Genomic DNA, 18,638 nt, shown 5'->3' on the forward strand with positions numbered 1-18,638 from the left:
CTTATGCTCGGACATGGTCTTTAATCTTGTTTCTTCCATGCATACTTTGGCAACAACTTGTATTGGTGGAAGTTCATCTTTCTTATGATGAGTGATAGTGACCCTAGTTCAAATTCGGGTCTAAGGCTCTTCAATCTTCATAAATTGGAAAAATTATTCTTCAAGGATTTGATTCCTCATTTGTTGAGCATCATTAGGTGTGCCCCAAATAAGCTCCAATTTAGCCATTTGGTCCCAAAGTCTTTTGAAAGTTCCATAGTACTCTTTAACACTTTTGTCACCTTGTTTACAATTATGGATCTTGTCACGCAACTCTCATTTGTGAGCGGCATATGTTTGGGTATATGTTTTTTTTATGAAGGTCGACGCTTCATTTGCTCTTTTAAACTCTAAAATATTTTCACATGGCATGAAGAGAGGGCACTTTTGCATGGCCCACTTCCCACTCTTTATAGGCTTTCTTATAGTCTAAGAGAGCCTTTTCTCTTTCATTCCCTTTAAGGGACTTCTTTAGTTTCACCATTTTCTCTCATAACAACTTTGGTAAGAATAGGTTGAGGTTCCAAAGTAGAACCATCAACAAAATGCCACAACTCCTTTTTCACTAGAATTCTTTTTGCTGCAGTGGCGCACATGTTGTATTTGGTCCCATCAAACTTGATGGAAACAATGGTTACAACCTCGTCGGCCAAGGAGGCAAAGAGAAAAGAAGATATGAGAGAAAAGAGGAAAAGGAACTGACAAGAAAAAGATGAAGGTTGATGGCATGTTTCCCGAAGTAATAAACCAATGCTCCCCCCTATCTCTCAATCCACGTGACATTCAAAGCAAGTTACAATCCAAGAGCGCCAAGGCTCTGATACCATGTAATAAAATAAAAAAGGCATAAGTAGATGTCTCTTATGGGCTTAAGAACACACCATAGTGTGCACAATCAAGGACCACTTAAGGGTCAATGCAAGAACACAAGCACAATGCACTAATTTGCAAGAAACAACATAAAAATATAAAATGTATTGAACATAAAATGCTTGAGACAAGCAATAGTACAAGAGAGGGGAGAGATCCCCTTTTATATAGGCGAGAGACTCAATAGAGTTGTTGGGCCGTTGGGATGCTCCCAACAGCTATATTTGGTATTTGACCAAATAGCCCCTATTAATTCTAAAAAGGACAAATAAATAAATAATTAAATAAATAAAAGGACTAATGTGTCACTAATGGGCACAACCTATTGCAATGACTGAAATGACCAAAATACCCCTAATGGTTATTACCTTTTACAACAACATATACAATATAAAAAATATATATACACATTTATATAAATAGGATAAATGAGTGGAGGAAGAGTACTTTGGTGCCTTTATATAAGAATAAGGGTGATATACAAGATTGCACAAACTATCGTGGTATAAAACTCATGAGTCATACTATGAAACTTTGGGAGAGGGTGATTGAGTCTAGGTTGAGGAAGGTTGTCATGATATCGGAGAATCAATTTGGTTTTATGTCTGGAAGATCAACTATGGAAGTTATACATCTTCTTAGACAACTTATTGAAAGATATAGAGAGAGGAACAAAGATTTGCATATGGTTTTTATTGATTTAGAGAAGGCATACGATAGAGTACCTAGGGACGTTCTCTGGTGGACAATGATGAAGAAAGGTGTTTCTCTCAAGTACATTAGTATAATTAAAGATATGTATGAAGGAGTAGTAACCAATGTCCGCACTTGTGGAGGGGTGACAACCAATTTTCCGATAACGGTTGGGTTACATCAAGGATCTGCTTTAAGCCCTTTCCTATTTGCGATAGTGATGGATGAGCTTACGAGATCAATTCAAGAAAATGTACCGTGGTGTATGTTGTTTGTTGATGATATTGTTTTGATTGATGAGTCTAGAGCTGGGGTTAATGCTAAGTTAGAATTATGGAGACAGACATTGGAAGCTAGAGGTTTTAAGTTGAGTAAGAGTAAGACTGAATATATGGAATGTCGGTTTAGTAAGCAACGAAGTAGTGATGGGAGTGTAGTGAAGCTTGGTGAGCAAGATATACCGGTGAATGATTATTTCAAATATTTGGGATCCATCATTCAAAAGTATGGAGAAATTGATGGAGATGTAAATCATAGGATAAAGGTTGGGTGGATGAAATGGAAAAGTGCTACTGGAGTGCTGTGCGATCGTAGAATGCCATTGCGGTTGAAGGGAAAGTTTTATAGGACGACTATTAGACCCGCTTTACTATATGGTACGGAATGTTGGGCTGCCAAGAGACATCATATTCAAAAAATGAGTGTAGCTGAGATGCGGATGCTTAGATGGATGTGTGGAAATACAATAAAAGATAAGATTCAGAACGAAGAGATACGTAAGAAGGTAGGTGTTGCACCCATTGAAAATAAGATGCGAGAGAATCGTTTACGGTGGTTTGGACATATTCGGCGAAGGCCTAATGATGCTCCAGTTAGAAGGTTGGAGAAATGGGAAAATATATTAGTTAAAAGAGGTCGGGGTAGGCCTAGGAAGACTTGGATGGAGATGATAGGAAAGGATATGAATGCTTTGAACCTCACCGAGGACATGGTGTTGGATAGAAATGATTGGAGGAAAAGGATTCATGTGGAAGACCCAAAATGAATTTCTTTTTTGGTTCATATCGCTGACCCCAATTGTTTTGGGATGAAGGCGTAGTTGTTGTTGTTGTTGTTGTTGTACACATTTATATGTATATATAAGTACGTACACATATATATAAGTATATAACTAAATATATACTTATATGTACCACTTAACAATTATTGCCTCACCAAGCATTTTAAGCATATTTGGGTGGGGAGATCATGATACCTCACTTGGGCATCCTCTGCATAGGCAATGATGGTACCCCATGCAATGACGTGTTCCCTAAGTGGTTGCATCCCTCTCAGGCATCATTCAACCAATCTACTTGATGTGACTGCCTTGTCCAGGACATTTTCTTTTAATCAAGCAGGGCATTGTGCTGCTGTGTACATTTGCATTACATCATGTGCTATTCATGGCTGCAGGTGTTTTGGTTTTATTCAAAATATTTTATACCTAAGCAACTTTCATTTGTGAATATGTGTGAATCAGTTCAGCTTGTATGTTTGTATCTTCCAATATGTAATGTTACCAAAGTGTTTTCATGCACTAGGTACGAACAGGCTATTTTGAGGGGAGAAATCGTATTGATTCTTTGATTACAGATATTAGCCGCTGGGGGGCCAGTGCAGTGACAATACATGGTAGATCACGACAGCAACGATATAGCAAACTTCCTGATTGGGATTACATCTACCAATGTGCGGAAAAGGCATCGGATTCTTTGCAGGTTCTCGGGAATGGAGATGTTTTTTCATACATTGATTGGAATAAGCACCTTTTGGATTGCACAAAACTTTCAACTTGCATGATCGCTCGAGGAGCACTAATTAAGGTTATTTCCTCATGGGTGTTGTCACTGTTGTCTGTTGCTGTAGGGCACCTACATTGAATTACTTTTCACAATAGGAAAAGGATTTATACTACATTTTGTCTTGCGTAGTTTAAGTCATGGTTTGATCCATGTGTATCTTTTTCTATCCGAACCTAGTTTGTTGCAAATGAGGCCTCTTAGGTTTTCACAACTGATTAGCAAATTTCTATCATATACAGCCTTGGATATTTACAGAAATTAAAGAACAAAGGCATTGGGATATCAGTTCGAATGAACGGTTTAACATTTTAAAAGATTTTGTACATTATGGGCTTGAGCATTGGGGTTCCGATTCCAAAGGTATGTTGTATCACCTTAGCCAAAACGTTCTTTCTTTTGTCTTGAATCTCTTAATATAGTGATGAATATGCAGTATAAGTATCAAATTACCTAGTCTTGTTTGATTTCTGAAATTATGCTTACCTATGTCCCACTGGGTGCGCCAAAAAGAATTGTAGGACCAAAATCCTACCTTTAAAAAACTTTTTATTTGTGAAGAGATTTTAAAAAGGTTTTTCTTTTAAAACCTTCTTTTCAAACAATTGTGGGATACTCGCAGGTACGAGGCTGCACCTCCCAAGTGGTGTGGGATAATAACCAAGGATGAGATTTCCGAAGAAAGATGAGCCCCTGAAGCCTCCTTTTAGCACTTGTGTAGTAAGCCTAGAGTAGTGGACCCACCCAAGGCTCAAACAAGCAAAGACTGTGCAAGTTAATGAACAATGAATAGGAAAGAGAAATCACAGGAAAAATAACAAGAGAAGAAGGAAAGGAATACTTGGGCTTCAAGAAGCACTATCCCTCGCTCGTTGCGCCGACAAAGTCTTTCCACTTGACCTTGAGCAGAAAATCCGGTTGATCTTCGCCTCTCTGAACATATATCCTATGTGGGAAAGGGCATTCCCAATAGGACAAACCACTCTACTAAGCTAGGAAAACAAATTTGTAAGCTATAGGAGTAAAGCTTGGAAATTTTCCACCTCTACATGAGAAAATCCTAAAGCAGCAAAAGCAAAACTATCCTAGGAAGTGGTAGAGTGCTAAGCATGAAAATTAGCTTAGGAAAACTACCTAGGAGAACTAAGCTACCTAGGGAAAATTGCATATCCTGAGAAAGGAATATAAAATTACGTTGGTGGGGCTGCTCTTGGAAACGAAGGACATAATGGAGGAAGGTGGACGCTCCCAATTCTCCACCAAAACCCAAGCACACTCGAGTAGAGGAGCTTACCCAAACTCAAGATGTCAAAAATGATGCATTTGAGGGGGTATTTATAGGTTTTTTCCCGAATAAAGTGGTGTCTACTTTAGTAATGTATTTTTAAAAGAATATTTTTATGAAAAGTATTTATTAAAGTTGGCCACAAAACTTTAAATATCCAACTCTCACAAGTAGTGAGAACCGGTATAGAACTCGAGGAATGGGTTGATAAAACTTTATATTCCACAAATGCCAATTGTTTATTGGCCTAAAAAGGAAAAATTTGAATTAACTAAAAAATATAAAAATAAAATGTAATTAGAAATTATTATAAACCCAAGAACTGAATTGAAATTAATTACAAATCCTTAATGTGGCCAAAAAGGCTCTAATTAACTAGAAAAAGAAAAATACAAAAAAAATGAAAATAAAGCTTTTTCGCCCTTTGCCTCTTCACTTTAAATCCAAATACACTTCACTTTAACATTGTGGAATCAGGGAATGGCGCCTCATTGCAAAAAACAATCAACAAAAATACAAAATTCTATGCTAATTTGAATTAATAAGTGAAATTACAATTCTGTCACTGGTTATTACAGAATTTTCTATTAGAACAAGTTTTTATAATTTGACCAAATCAAGTATCAATTGAATTCAGATCATTCTCAAAATTTCTAGATATGTACTCAACATTGAATGAAGAGAATCCGATTTACAGAATTGTAAAATTCAACTTAAAACTCAATTTATTAACAAATGAACAACAACGTCGAAACTCTGAAAATTGCTGTCAAATTTTCTTAGAGCTTTTGGTATTTAATAGATTCTGTATAGTAAAACAAATTGGAAATGAACGAAAATTTCACATCCGAAATTAGATTTGTTCAAGAATCCAATCCATTTTACGGATTTGGATTTGAAGTCTGGAAGGTCTAGATATATCAAAAACAAAAAGCAGAAATAATACAGAAAATAAAAATTGCAGAAAACAGAGTTGTCGGAATATCCTGCCTGAAAAAGCTCAGAATGGACCGTGAAACGAAATTCGATCTTGCTGAATTTTTGCAAAGAGCAAGAGGATTCAAACAAGAATCAGATCCATTTTACGGATCATGATTTGGATTTCAAAAACTCGATTTATGATAAAAAAAAAGCTACAGAAAATCAATAAAAACAAATTTCTAGAATTTTGATTTTCACACTTTGATCTATTGAATTAGATCAAGGGATGAAAAATTCGAGATTCATGGACTAAGATCTAATTCCTAAATGATCTAATTGCAGAATTAAAATTAAAATTACAGAAATTAAAATGCAATTGAAAGAAAGAAACTAATCAAATTCCTTGCATGAAAAAAAGAGAGGGATGGAGAGAATCCACCAAATTTCTTGCAAAATCCAATTAATCCGATGAGTGAGGGTGAAGAAGAGTGATCTTCAACTAGTTGTAAATGTCCAGCCCTCCGATTGGGCTTCCATGCATACCTCCATTGCTTGATGAGAATCAAGGAAGAAGAAGGAAAACGAGAAAGAAGAAAGAAGAGAGGAAAAAAGAAGCAAAAGGAGAATGCATGGAATGAAGAAGGGGTGAAGAAGAAAGATTAGAGCTGGCTTGAAATGGGCTGAAGACCCCTTTCACTCCAGCCCTTAATGAGTATTTATAGCTACAATTAGGTTTTAAAATAATTACAAATTAACTACCCTAATTGTTCTTATTTCCAAAATAGACCCTAACTATCTAAAAGAGGGTGTCGCCTATTCAAAATGGAGTTTTCTAAAATGTTTGAATTGAAATGGGTATTTTCATTTGTTGAACATGTTTGAATTGGATCCATGATCCAATTAACATGTTTTGGACTGGATCAAGGTTTAAATTGCCTTGGGATTAGCTCTGAAATCGCAAAATGGTCGTAACTTTCTCATTTTAACTTCGAATTCTGCAAGATTCGAACTGTAATTTCTTTAACCCTGAAACATCATAAGCATGAGATGAAAACCAATAAAAGATGCTTAAATTGTAACGACCCCAACTCATACCCAAGAAAAAATGCGATCTTTTTTTTTTAAACCATTGCGAAAATCTTTTCAGAGACCCGGGGCCTTTACAGTTCCAACACTACTAAGAAACTCGAAGAATCATAGGGGATCTTACACACATCTTTCAAACCATAACAAACCAACTTTATTAATTAAGAAATAATAGTCATGAGACAATTGCAAAATATCAGAGTTCATAAAAAAATTAAAAGAAAAGAAATGAGTCACGCTCTTCAAGAGAGTCTGTCAAGCAATCGTGTAGTTCCCTCGTAGCTCCTCTCATGAGCAAGTCACCTTATTGGGCATCTGAGGCTGTGAAAAACACCAAAACTAGGGTGTCAAAATCTAAGGAATTCTGTTATGAATCTCTCTAATGAAACAAATAAGCATAAGGAATATAGATAAGATCCATGCAATAATTTAGAGGGATGACACTAACACAATTTTCATAATTTCATTTAAGCAGTAAAGATATTCATTATGCAACATGATGCAATATCATAATATCAACCATGCATCATAAGTAAAGAAACAAACAGCATGATCTAATGCATAACAATAAAATGCATGATGTCAGTGCACATGCATGAATAAATTATTATCTTTATCAAGTTCTCTTATTATATGCATGTTCTTATTAGGATGCACACATTTAAGTTTCTCTTTTTATTATCGTTGTCCGCGAATACACTAAACAGGTAAAAATTTCTGAGGTCAAGTAGGATTCTCAAGGTAACTTAATACACAAGTTGTATTTTATTACTGAGTTTCAAACTTAGCCCTCGACCGAATCAACCTTCGAAACATTAAACATCAATATCTAATGTCGGGATACCAAGGACCTCCAAACTTAGCTGACGTCTTGTCAATGGGTCCTAGGCCACGCCCAAACTTAGTTGAAGTCACCTAGAAATTGAAGATTTCTATCAACTTACGAAATACTTAGCCAAATTTTCAGAAATTTCAGAATTTAAAATAAAGGACACACGCACCTGTAAAATAGGCCCAAACAAAAGCTAAACTAGTTTGTGAAAGTTAGTGCAAGAGTAAGAAAATAAATTCACAGGAAAATAAACAAGAGGAAAGGGAAGAAGATACTTTCTCGGGCTTCTGGCGAGCCCTATCCCTTGCTCGTCTATCCAGCAAAGTCTCCCCACTCTAGAGCGAGTCGCAAATCCGGCAAAATATTGCTACTTTAACCGGGAATCCTATATGGGAAGGGCATTCTCCATAGAAAAGCTACTCCACTAACTTAGGAAAGGAAACTAAGCCACTGCTAGAGTAGTTCTTAGAATTTTCCCATGAACTACGTCAGAAAATCCCAAGAAAAAGCGAGAAAGCAAACTAACCCAGGTGTGGGAGAATGCTAGTCACCCTACCCCTTTTCCTAGCTTGGGAGCTATCCACGTTGGAAAACTAGCCTATGAGATCTACCTAGGAAACTACTTGCCTAAGAAAATCTACCTATTCCTAAGAGGAAGGCTTGAAATTTACCTAGGTGTCGCTCCCCGATGCTAAGGACAAGGAAGAAGGTAAACACTTCCAATTTAACACTCAAGCATGCACGCTAAAGTGGGAAGCTTACCAAGAGCTCAAGATGTATAAAATTAAACCCAAAAAGGGGTATTTATAGGTTTTTCACAGGGTGTACCCGCCCAAATTGGGGCCAGACAGACTAACTGGTGCTAGTCTTAGTTGGCGTCAGATGGGCTGACTGGCACCAATGAGACACACTGGCGCCAATCCAATTTTCTGGACAGAATTTTGTGTCGGGTTGGATCCAAATTTGATCCAGGCCGAGGCTGACTAGCACTAGATGGATACACTGGCACCAAGTCTCCCAATATGGATTGGGTTTGATCAAGTCGAATCCAGGTCTGGTCTGGATCCAGCCAAATTGGTGCCAATTGGTAAGATTGGCTCCAACTTGGATTGGCACCAATCTAGTTAAGGTGGATCAAATAAGATTGGATCGGATCTGGGTCTAGTCCAAGGTCAGCCAGGCTAGCGCCAATTGGTAAGATTGGCGCCAGTCTGTAACACTAGCATCAATCCGCTCAGGGTGGGTCGGATGTGATCAGATTATATCCAGATCGAATCCATATCCAGTAAGATTGGTGCCAGTTGGTAAAACTGGCACTAGTCTTTGCCAGATCTAGTCACCCGAGTCGGATCAAGTCCAGACCTTGATTAAGATCCAAATAGATTTGCGCCAGTGGGTCACACTGACATCAATCCAGATGGATCTGGATACAAGATGAGTAAAACTGGATCCAAATTAGACATGATCCACATTGGCACTAATCCAGTGGATCTGGTTTGGGTCAAACTAGAACCATATTAGACTTGATCCATAGTCCCATATTGGGTTGGCACTAGTGTTACATTTGTACCAATCCAGTAGATCTGGATCCGGATCGAGTCAAACTAGATCCAAATTTGACCTAACCCACACTGGGTTAGCGTCAGTGTCCAATCCAGTGGATTTGAATTTGGTTTGGATAAAAAATCCAAATTCGTCCAGTCCCGTTCTGACACATCACAGGAAAATGCCTATATCTTGAGTTTTATAAGTCCATTTGATAAACAATTTGGTGTTGGAAAGCTAACATCCTTGGCTACAATCGGTCTTTTAGGCTCAAAACCAAATTCAAACATTTAAAATGTAAAAAATGCCCTCAAAGTGGGCTCTACTTTCTAAACTAGTTATTTTGACATCCAAAACCATGTTTTGGTTATAACTTTTCACTTTGATGTTAGATCAAAGTGATTTTTGGCTCGTTTGAAATCTAGAAACCTCTACTTTTCATTGAAAGAGGTTGAGGATGTCTATTTTATAGGTAAAAGTTTGCTAAAACTAAATTTCCTTCAAAAAGGATTCGGGAACACCGAAAACTTTTGAAAATACTCTTTAAAATGCATTTTATCAAATAGGACTTTGAAATACCCTTTCAAAACATATGAGTGTGCTTGGTGATGTTGGGAGAACATGAATTCCTTCTTATCCACAAAAATACTTTGTATTCTTGATGAATAACAAAAAGATGTGTTCTCATTTCGAGGTTGGGCCTGGGTTAGCAAATTTAGGCAGCAGGTAAGCTCGATTAGGTTTAGGACTAGGTCAAAGTCAAAACCAGGTATCAGGGTTCGGGTTGACTGACAGATTTTGATAGAAAAATTGGTACGCCTAAACGTTGTAAAGAAAAAATCTGAGGGATTGTTCCAGAAACCCTAATGGAGGTATGGAACAAGTTTCAGGGTCAGGCGACACTGGGACTGGTCTGGACAAATTTAGGAACAACATGGACAAGGCAGGGTCTGGTTCCATATGTTTCTTACAGAATTCGGGAGAAAATTTGTTTCTCTCGATCTACTGCACAGAAAATTACCAAACTTTAGGGAAAAGCTCTAGACATGTAGAAGGAGGTCCTGTTACAATCTCACGGCCTAACTCCACTGGATTCGCGAGATACGAGCTTGGGAACAGGCGACAGAAATTAGGGTTTTGGACTGGGTCGGGACGGTGTTTAGGCTAAGACAGGTTTGTGTATAAAATCAGGATCTCACAACCGGAATGGAGATAAATGCTGATTTTTGGAGGGTAGCCTGGGGACATGTAGAACCTAGGGTTAAAGTTTCAAGCCTAGATTAGCTCGGGTTTGGGAGATATGATTGATGCAATTCTGGCTAAATTCTGTAATTAACAATAGAATTCTGGCCAAGCTTGAAGGCTACTTTGGGTCAAGTGGGTTCCTACGTGGGTTTGACTAGGGTCGGTTGGGATTGACTTTCCAGTCTTGGGCTATGTCTAACTAGGTTGGTTAAAGGGTCTTGGTCAGCTGGGGAAGGTATGGGCTCCACAAAATGGACGGGGAACGCAGGAGTTGCCACAAGGGTTGATGCAATCTACCAAATGTAGGTAGACCTTGGTTGTGGCCTTGGTCCACGTAGCGAGCTTGACCACTAGGGTCCAACTAGTGAGTTGGGTCAGGGACAAGCCCTAGATAGAGAGGGAGACGAGTCATGGTTAGGGACTCGCAATGGGGAAGGAGAAGAGAGAGTGGGCCACGCCCATTAGAGAGAGAAGAGACACCCAAGACAGGGCGTGAGCTAGAGAGAGAACAATTGAGAGAGGGATGCAATCACGTTTTTTCCTTTCCTTCTTGATCAACTCAAAGATAGCATAGTATAACTCTAAATTGAAAATTGAAGTGTAGTATAACTCAAGGTTGTAAAAAGCGTCGATGCCCTCACTGGGCCCAAAATATGATCTGCATCGTATCATATCTTTTCATTAAAAGATAAAAAACTAGGAAAATTCTTTATTGTGAATTTTCTTAATGACACAATTATTAGCTATAAAATGAAACCATAATATCGCATATCAAACAATTATAAACACATCGAAGATCCAATAATCAAGATAATATGTTTTGAAATGTCATGCATATCTCGCAAGATACAGGGGTGTATCATGCACTCAATATCATAGTGTATAATACCATACAAGGGTGTATCATATAATACAACCGATACAAATATGATACACACTGTACTAAGATACAGGTGTGTATCATGTCGAACTACTTAATAGTTATGATACATATCTAGCGATAGTATGACATGCAATAGTACTTGCAACAATACTATAAGTACTGTAACTAATGACAAATTTTAAAATAAAAAGACAAAAGTAAATACAAAATATGTAAAGGAGATTACTAAAAAAGGATGAATTCAGGGACACAGTTTTGACCACATCCAATACAGGTTTGATTGTGTTCTTGAAGTGTCATTGTGTTTTCTTGTTGCATTGTGTTCATTGTTGGGATACACATACTAAGTGAAAAACCCTTGTGATAGCCTCCAAAACCCAGCCCTTTCCTCTTCTAGATGTGTTATGTATTTGGCTAAAGTAAGCCCTTGTTGTGAGCTAACAAAATAATTGCATGTTTGCGACAGGGTTTGAAATTACATGGTATATTATATAATCATCCCCTTTTATCTTTCTTAACTGGAATGTATTCTTGTATATTTTTTTATTAATATTTAGTAGTATATAAGAACGTAGTATGAAGGAAAACAAGTAGTCATGTGACAGTTCAAAATGTTCCTTTATCCATCTAGTCCTAGCTCTTGTTTTCTCTCTCATGTGCACAGTATTAATGCACACATCAAAAACCTAGGCAACTTGTTCTAATACTTCATTTCTATAACCAGGACAAATGACTACAAAGGAAAAGTAGATAAATGACATTCTTGTGCTTACAGGAACTCATAAAGGCAAAATTTAAAGAGTTAAGATGAGGCTTGTTTCTTAGTAAGTGATAAATTGGTGGTCTTTATGATAAGTTATTATAGGTGTCCCGGACCGAACCTTCGGAATGGGGCATGTGCAGTGCAGAGCTCTATTGAGTGAAAAATGCATTGAATGTGAAAACGTGCGGTATACGTTGGGCTAATCGGTGACATGCGGTGATAGCATGACATGCGATAGGCAACAATATCGTCGTTGATGCGATGGTGTGTGGCGGCACAAACGTATAACAGTTTGATTAAGTAGTATCCCAACAGATCAGAGGATATTGCCTTTGGAGACTTGGTTAAGGACTTCTCAACTTGGATGAGTTGTCCCACACATAGTAGTGGTCACACGGGGGTGCATGTGGGTTAGGGTTAATTTTTTTAGGAATCACATTAGGTGGTTTCAACCGAATATGGTGACTTGGGGCTAGGCGAGTGAATGCCTAGGCGTCGGTGAGCAATCTGGGTAGTGTTGTTTGCTATGACGTATCAACTATCAACTGGTTTTCGGACTGGGGGTCGAAAGTTCTTTCCTTTTGGTGGGCGCGATTCCGTGAGGGCGGTGCCCATGGAGTCACTATATGCTTCATGGTAAGCGAGGCTAAAACATCCGTGTGCGTTTTGCCTTCAGACGACCATATCTTTGGAACGATTACTCATAATGGAACTCGAGAGCAGTTTGTGCATCGACAATGCTTAAGTGATGTGTTATGCTCTTTATGACCCGTGTCGAACGTTGGGATGTTCGTAGTGCTGCAGAGGCATGGTTTGGCCTTGGTGGCAGTGTGCACTTGCCTGTGGGAGTGGCAATGCACGTTTGGTTGAAAGTGTTAATCGGTATGGGACGACGATGCACGTAAGTGACAATTAGGTGGTTCCAACCGAATATGGTGACTTGGGGCTAGGCGGGTGAATGCCTAGGCGTCGATGGGCAATCTAGGTAGTGTTGTTTGCTATGACGCTTTAGCTATCAACTGGTTTTCGGACTGGGGGTCAAATGATCTTTCCTTTTGGTGGGCGAGGTTATGTGAGGGTGGTGCCCATGGAGTTGCTACACGCTCCATGGCAAGCAAGACTAAAACACCCGTGTGTGTTTTGCCTTTGGATGGATCTTTGGAACAATTACTCAGAATGGAACTCGAGAGCAATCTGTGCATCGGCAATGCATAAGTGATGCGTTATGCTCTTTATCACCCATATCAAACGTTGGGATGTTCGTAGTGCTGCAAAGGCATGGTTTGGCCTTGGTGTCAGCATACTCTTGCATGTGGGAGTGACAATGCATGTTTGGATCTTTGGTTGAAAGTGCTAATCGGTATGTGACGACAATGCACGTAAGTGACGATCGGCTATGCAACAAGGTTCAAGGATCCTTGGAAAGGAGTCTTGGAAAAAGCGAGTATTTGTTCTGTGTGTTTACACATGTTTGAGGAAATGCGTATTGAAGCTAGGTTCAATTGCCTAGCGGAATCACAAGAGTTTGAGGCATGCCAAGCGCAAAAATTTGTTGTTTGCCTCACTCGGGCTATGCTCGTGACAATAGGTCATCCTGATTTTGAAGTGATGGCATGGAATGCATGCCAAATGTTTGAGGATGTGTAAAGAAATTGACAATTAAACTTGTTCTTGATATTACCCAGAATTATCGGACGCTTCTTAGGTTGGTGGGAAACATGCTTCCTGGAAACTTACTTCGGAAGTGCGATACTCCACGCTTCTAAAACTTCATGGGCATCTTGGTTCCCCATGCTTCTTCTATGCTTCCCACACACATGGTTTATGATTTGTATATGCTTTTCTCTTGTTTCTTTTCATGTATTTTCTCTCGCGCTTCCACCTACCTTCCATGTACTTTCTCTAAATTGGTAACCATCATTGTTAGATTTTAAAAAAAAATTTAACTCTTTTACTGAAAAATCATGAAATATAAGAATAATCAAATTTATTTTAGTTTTTATTTGCTTCTTGTTCAATTCCTATTCCGTTATCATATTGCTTTAATTTTAATTCCTATTTCGCTTTCAAATTGATACTTCGCTTCCTGCTTTGTATAAATTTTAAAATGCCTCGCTTCTCGCTTTCGCTCGTATCGTTTTCTGCTTTCACTTCCTAGTTTGGCAACCTTGGTATTATTTCTTGCCTTTAGAGTTTATGATGTGATTGGTCTGCATGCAGAAGGGCCTGCTGGTTATGACTCTTGATTTCTCTTGGGTTTATGCCTGTAGAATAGGGATTGCAGTGGACCGGGGGACAATGGGGCCCCGCCCCGCCTCACCCCGTTTGGACCGGGGATGAAGGGCATGAAATGGGGATGGAGGCGGGGATGAAGGTTAAAATCTATCCCCGTGCGGGGATGGACTTACACTTTCCCCCGCCCTGTCCCCGTCTCAATCCCGCCTTGCCCCGCCCCGCCCCCAATCATTTAAGGGATGTCTATAGACCAAGGGGAAGTGGGGCCCTTGCCTCGCCCCCGTTTGAACCGGGGATGGAGGACATGAAACGGGGATGGAGGCGGGGGTGGAGGTTAAATTCCATCCCCGTGCAGGGATGGAGGTTCAGATTTTGAAACGGGGCGGGGGTGGAGACCTTGTCCCCCGCCCCGGTCCACTGCCATCCCTACTGTAGAAAGTTTAACTTGCTTTTAGCTGTTTGTTTGAATTCTATGTCGCGTGCAGCAATTGTTGCAGTAAATGTAGTTTATCACTTTATCTTCACGATGCCACTGTTTATTTAATCAACTTGAACAGTTTTAACTTCACAGTACTACTATCACAGGAAGGACCTCCTGATGGTCAATCTTTTATTTACTAACAGGTGTAGAGACTACCAGGTATTTCTTGTTAGAGTGGCTTAGTTACACGCACAGATACGTACCGGTTGGACTGCTAGATGTTATACCTCAGCGACTGAATTGGCGGCCACCTAGCTACTTTGGGCGTGATGACCTTGAAACACTAATGGCATCTGAATCTGCTGCTGATTGGGTAAAATGCTGTTTTTTTTAAATTAAAAACTGTTGCTTTCATTGCACAAATACTTCTGATCTATTGGTTGATAGTGATTTGGTTGGTCCCTATGAATGTAGCACACCATTCAGTATTCAGTCTGAGCCATGTAGCTCAAGTCAGTTGACATATAAATACTTGTCCGGGCATGAACTAGGCTTAGTCGAGTTAACCTTGTTAGCTACTTGGTCAAGTCACTGGAGTTGCTAATTTGATCTATGCTGGATGAAATTGGTTGGTCTCGGTCCATAAGCAATACAGTCGAACTTGGTGACTCTCCTGGTGCTACCTTTTAGTTTAAACATTTATCTGGGAAGCCTGATTTTCACACCATCTTTGACTGCAGATTCGCATTTCTGAAATGCTACTAGGACCTGTGCCTGATGGTTTTACTTTCACACCTAAACACAAGTCAAATGCCTATGACAAAGCTGAGAATGGTTGAGTACTATCCTGCAGCATAAATTATGGTGGGTAATGGAGCAATATTAGTTATTTCTTGCGCAAATATTTGCATTCTAATTGTTTTTTCCTGTTCAACTGCAGCACTGACCTACAGATTTCACGTCTGCTAGATACAGGTCATGAGCCAATTTTGGAATGAGGGACCTGGTCCAGGTTTTGATGGAAATCATGGCTGATTCACTTGCTGGTTGCATGTGAACTCAGGCAAGTTTTCAAAAAGAAATGACCAGAAAAACCATCTTTGACTGCCTCCACCTTGAGTCTGTTGGAGTCCCAAGTACAAATCTTGGACTGAGATATATGAGCAACAGATTGAACTGTTTTGATCTATAGATAATTTGTTGTTTTTAATCAGTAAAGTTATATTAAGTTTATTTTATTACTGTCTTTTTCTTTTATGATGAACTACCTAAACTTTGGGTTACACCTTATGCGCATATGTACCCAAGATTGCCAAAGCTTCAGGACAATAGTGTAGTCCAAGACTAACATGGTGGTGAATCTTCCACCGATCAAGTTCTCGTGTATGAATGCTTTCTCACCTTTTATCATCATCCTATTGTTTTAACTGTATCATTTATAATGAAAGGCATGCATGCATGTAAACATGCTGAAGATGCTCTCATCTCTCTCTATTGTAGTGGACATTACTCAACAATTATGTTTATGTTTTGTTTTTAAGTTGTCTTATTATAATCTTAAATTCAACTCAGTTGGATTCAGTAAAAAGTCCCAACTCTATAACTGCTGAAACTAATGAGAAGGTATTTGCTACCCTTGTGGATAAGGAATCCCCTAGTTAGAACTTATAGGAGAGACTTTTACCAAATTTGACCTTATGGATGTGTTCAGCATGGTCGAAATATTGGGAATCTACCCTTAGAACCTATATTTCAACATAAAAATATGAACTTTTGAGGGTTGAAAATTGATACATTGTAGATTGTTGATTCTTCAAATATGCGGAAAAAACAAAATAAGATTAAAAGATTACAGCTTTTCACTGATGGGTTCCTTACCCACGAGAGTAAGCCATTACCATACTTGTGTTTAATCAATTCAGACTCTTGCATCTAATATGGCGTTTTTATTACAGTCGACTTTCAATGACCCTGTAGACACTAGACTCTTAATGGTTGTAAAGCTTGCATGAGCAAGCCAAGGAAGAAGACACTTTAAGTGATGAGCTTGTCCAACTGAACCAGAGAGGAAGTAGAGATTGCCTTTCCGGGCTAAGCGATCTGCCAAAGCTGTGGTATCTCTAAATGCATCGGTGGGGAAGATCTCTGCCTTAGAGGAAAGCATGCCCCTGAGCTGGTGTAGACGAAGTGGAAGAAAGAGATTTTGAGAGAAAAAATTCTCACTATTTCTTAGATTCATTGACCAAATTCTATTCAGTGGTGTCTTTTACTCGCATTTTTTCCCCAAGAATGTTTTGTGAAACTCCTTGGCCCCCGAACTTGGAGTGTCCTGCTTTCACTTATATAAAAACCCAATTGGAAAAAATGAAAATCCACTTGCTGTCAACTTAGAATTTTAGGATAATGAGCCACATTATATTCATAGTATCCATTTTGGATCATGAAGACCCAGAAGACTTGCCTAGATCCACCATAGGTGCATACCTTATCAATACAATCCTATTCATAGGGCCACTAGAATATGAGAACTAGAGCGTGAACTAGGCATTTACAATGTTTTCTTTTTTGTAACAAAAAAACAAATTTTGGATGCTTGAATATTTACCAAAATTCATAGCCGTCCATTTTCAAGCATTACAAAGTCTTGCTTATGCCTCACAATTGGATGATTCAAGTGTCGGTCCTTTTAAAACCAAATATGTTGATCACATTTGTATGGTCTAATTGAATAAAAAAACTATGAACAGTTCACACTCTTGTTCTCATATTGTTGTAGCCTCCTATGTATATTTAAAATTTATTTTGTCATTCTACAACAACAATTTTCTCTTTATTGCTTATAAATATTTGCAATATTTGTATTTTTATTTGAATAGCTTAAAACTGCCGACTTTTTGGTCATTGGAACGCACAATTGGTTGACCCGTGCCATGTTCATAAAATCCCAGACCATTCTGGCCTGCTAGCAGTACACCCAGCTTTGGCATTGCAATGAGGGGTCCACACATAGGTTTCAAACTCCAGAGTAGGGATGGCAATGGACCGGGGTGGGTGCAGGGGACAAGCTGTCCACCCACGCCCCCTGTCTCAAAATTTTGCCCTCCATTCCCGATCCATCCTTGTGACGGGTTCACCTTCATCCCCTGTCCATTCCCCATTTCATGTCTTCCATCCCTGCCCCAAATGAGGTGGATTCTAATGAATCCTTCTTTCCTCCTATTTCAGGATTTACATAGTTCTCTAGAGTTGTTAGAGGAAGGAAAAAGGCGACCCTTCTTTAGGGTTAGAAAAAAAAAAATATATATATATATATATATATATATATATATATATATATTAAATGTTATTTTATAATATAATAAAGGTATATTATAATTTCATTCGGGGGGGGGGGGGGGGGCAAGAGTAAGTCCATCCCCGCCTTCATCCACATACGAGTTTTGATTTTCACCCTCATCCTTGATCCATTCTCCGTTTTGTGTCCTCCATCCCCGCCCCAAACTGGGCAGTTAAGACGGATCCCCATTTCACCCCGGTCCACTACCATCTCTATTCAACTTGAGATGTCATGAGCTGTTCTGTAGTCGAAAGAGCAGTTTTAGTGGGCTAGATAATATTTACAAGCAGTAAGCATAGATATATGGAAAGCTCTCAAGGGATCTGTCAGGTGGTTAATTGATGAAGTTTGAGTTGAAGGGCATAGAGTTTGATGCTTAGAGTGTGTGTCCCTTGCTTTACCAAAGCAACAGGCTCTCTAGTGGGCAATGGGGATAAGGCTGCCGGGTCCAGTTTGTATCGGGCACACAACCTCAATTATCAGGTATGGGTGTAGAAAGTGCTGACCCAAACAGTATTCAAGTGACTTGAACCTGACCCGAACAATAGGCAAACCAAGTTTGGGTCATGCTTTTTGCCAGGTACCCAACCCAAGCATTTTACACGAAAAATGAACGTATTGTACAGATAATTTGCCCTGATT

The 18,638-nt window shown here is 39.0% G+C and overlaps 1 protein-coding gene across 4 annotated transcripts in view; it reads left to right on the forward strand.

Moving 5' to 3' along the window:
- Positions 1-16,130, forward strand: part of LOC149835900 (FMN-linked oxidoreductases superfamily protein) — a 32,792-nt gene extending 16,662 nt beyond the window's left edge. The window contains exons 7-11 of one of the 4 annotated variants that reach the window (XM_090008832.1): positions 3,186-3,467; positions 3,686-3,806; positions 14,863-15,032; positions 15,400-15,523; positions 15,600-16,130. In XM_090008832.1, coding sequence (XP_089864958.1) covers positions 3,186-3,467; positions 3,686-3,806; positions 14,863-15,032; positions 15,400-15,498 — 672 coding nt within the window. In that variant the 3' untranslated portion in view covers positions 15,499-15,523; positions 15,600-16,130. The remainder of the gene's footprint in view (positions 1-3,185; positions 3,468-3,685; positions 3,807-14,862; positions 15,033-15,399; positions 15,524-15,599) is intronic. The other 3 variants (XM_090008833.1, XM_090008834.1, XR_016432376.1) reach the window with 3 other exon arrangements.
- Positions 16,131-18,638: the final 2,508 nt, after the last annotated feature.

This window comes from Nuphar pumila, chromosome 6, assembly GCF_984573655.1.
Source record: "Nuphar pumila chromosome 6, dmNupPumi1.hap1.1, whole genome shotgun sequence".
Classification (NCBI taxonomy): Eukaryota; Viridiplantae; Streptophyta; class Magnoliopsida; order Nymphaeales; family Nymphaeaceae; genus Nuphar; species Nuphar pumila.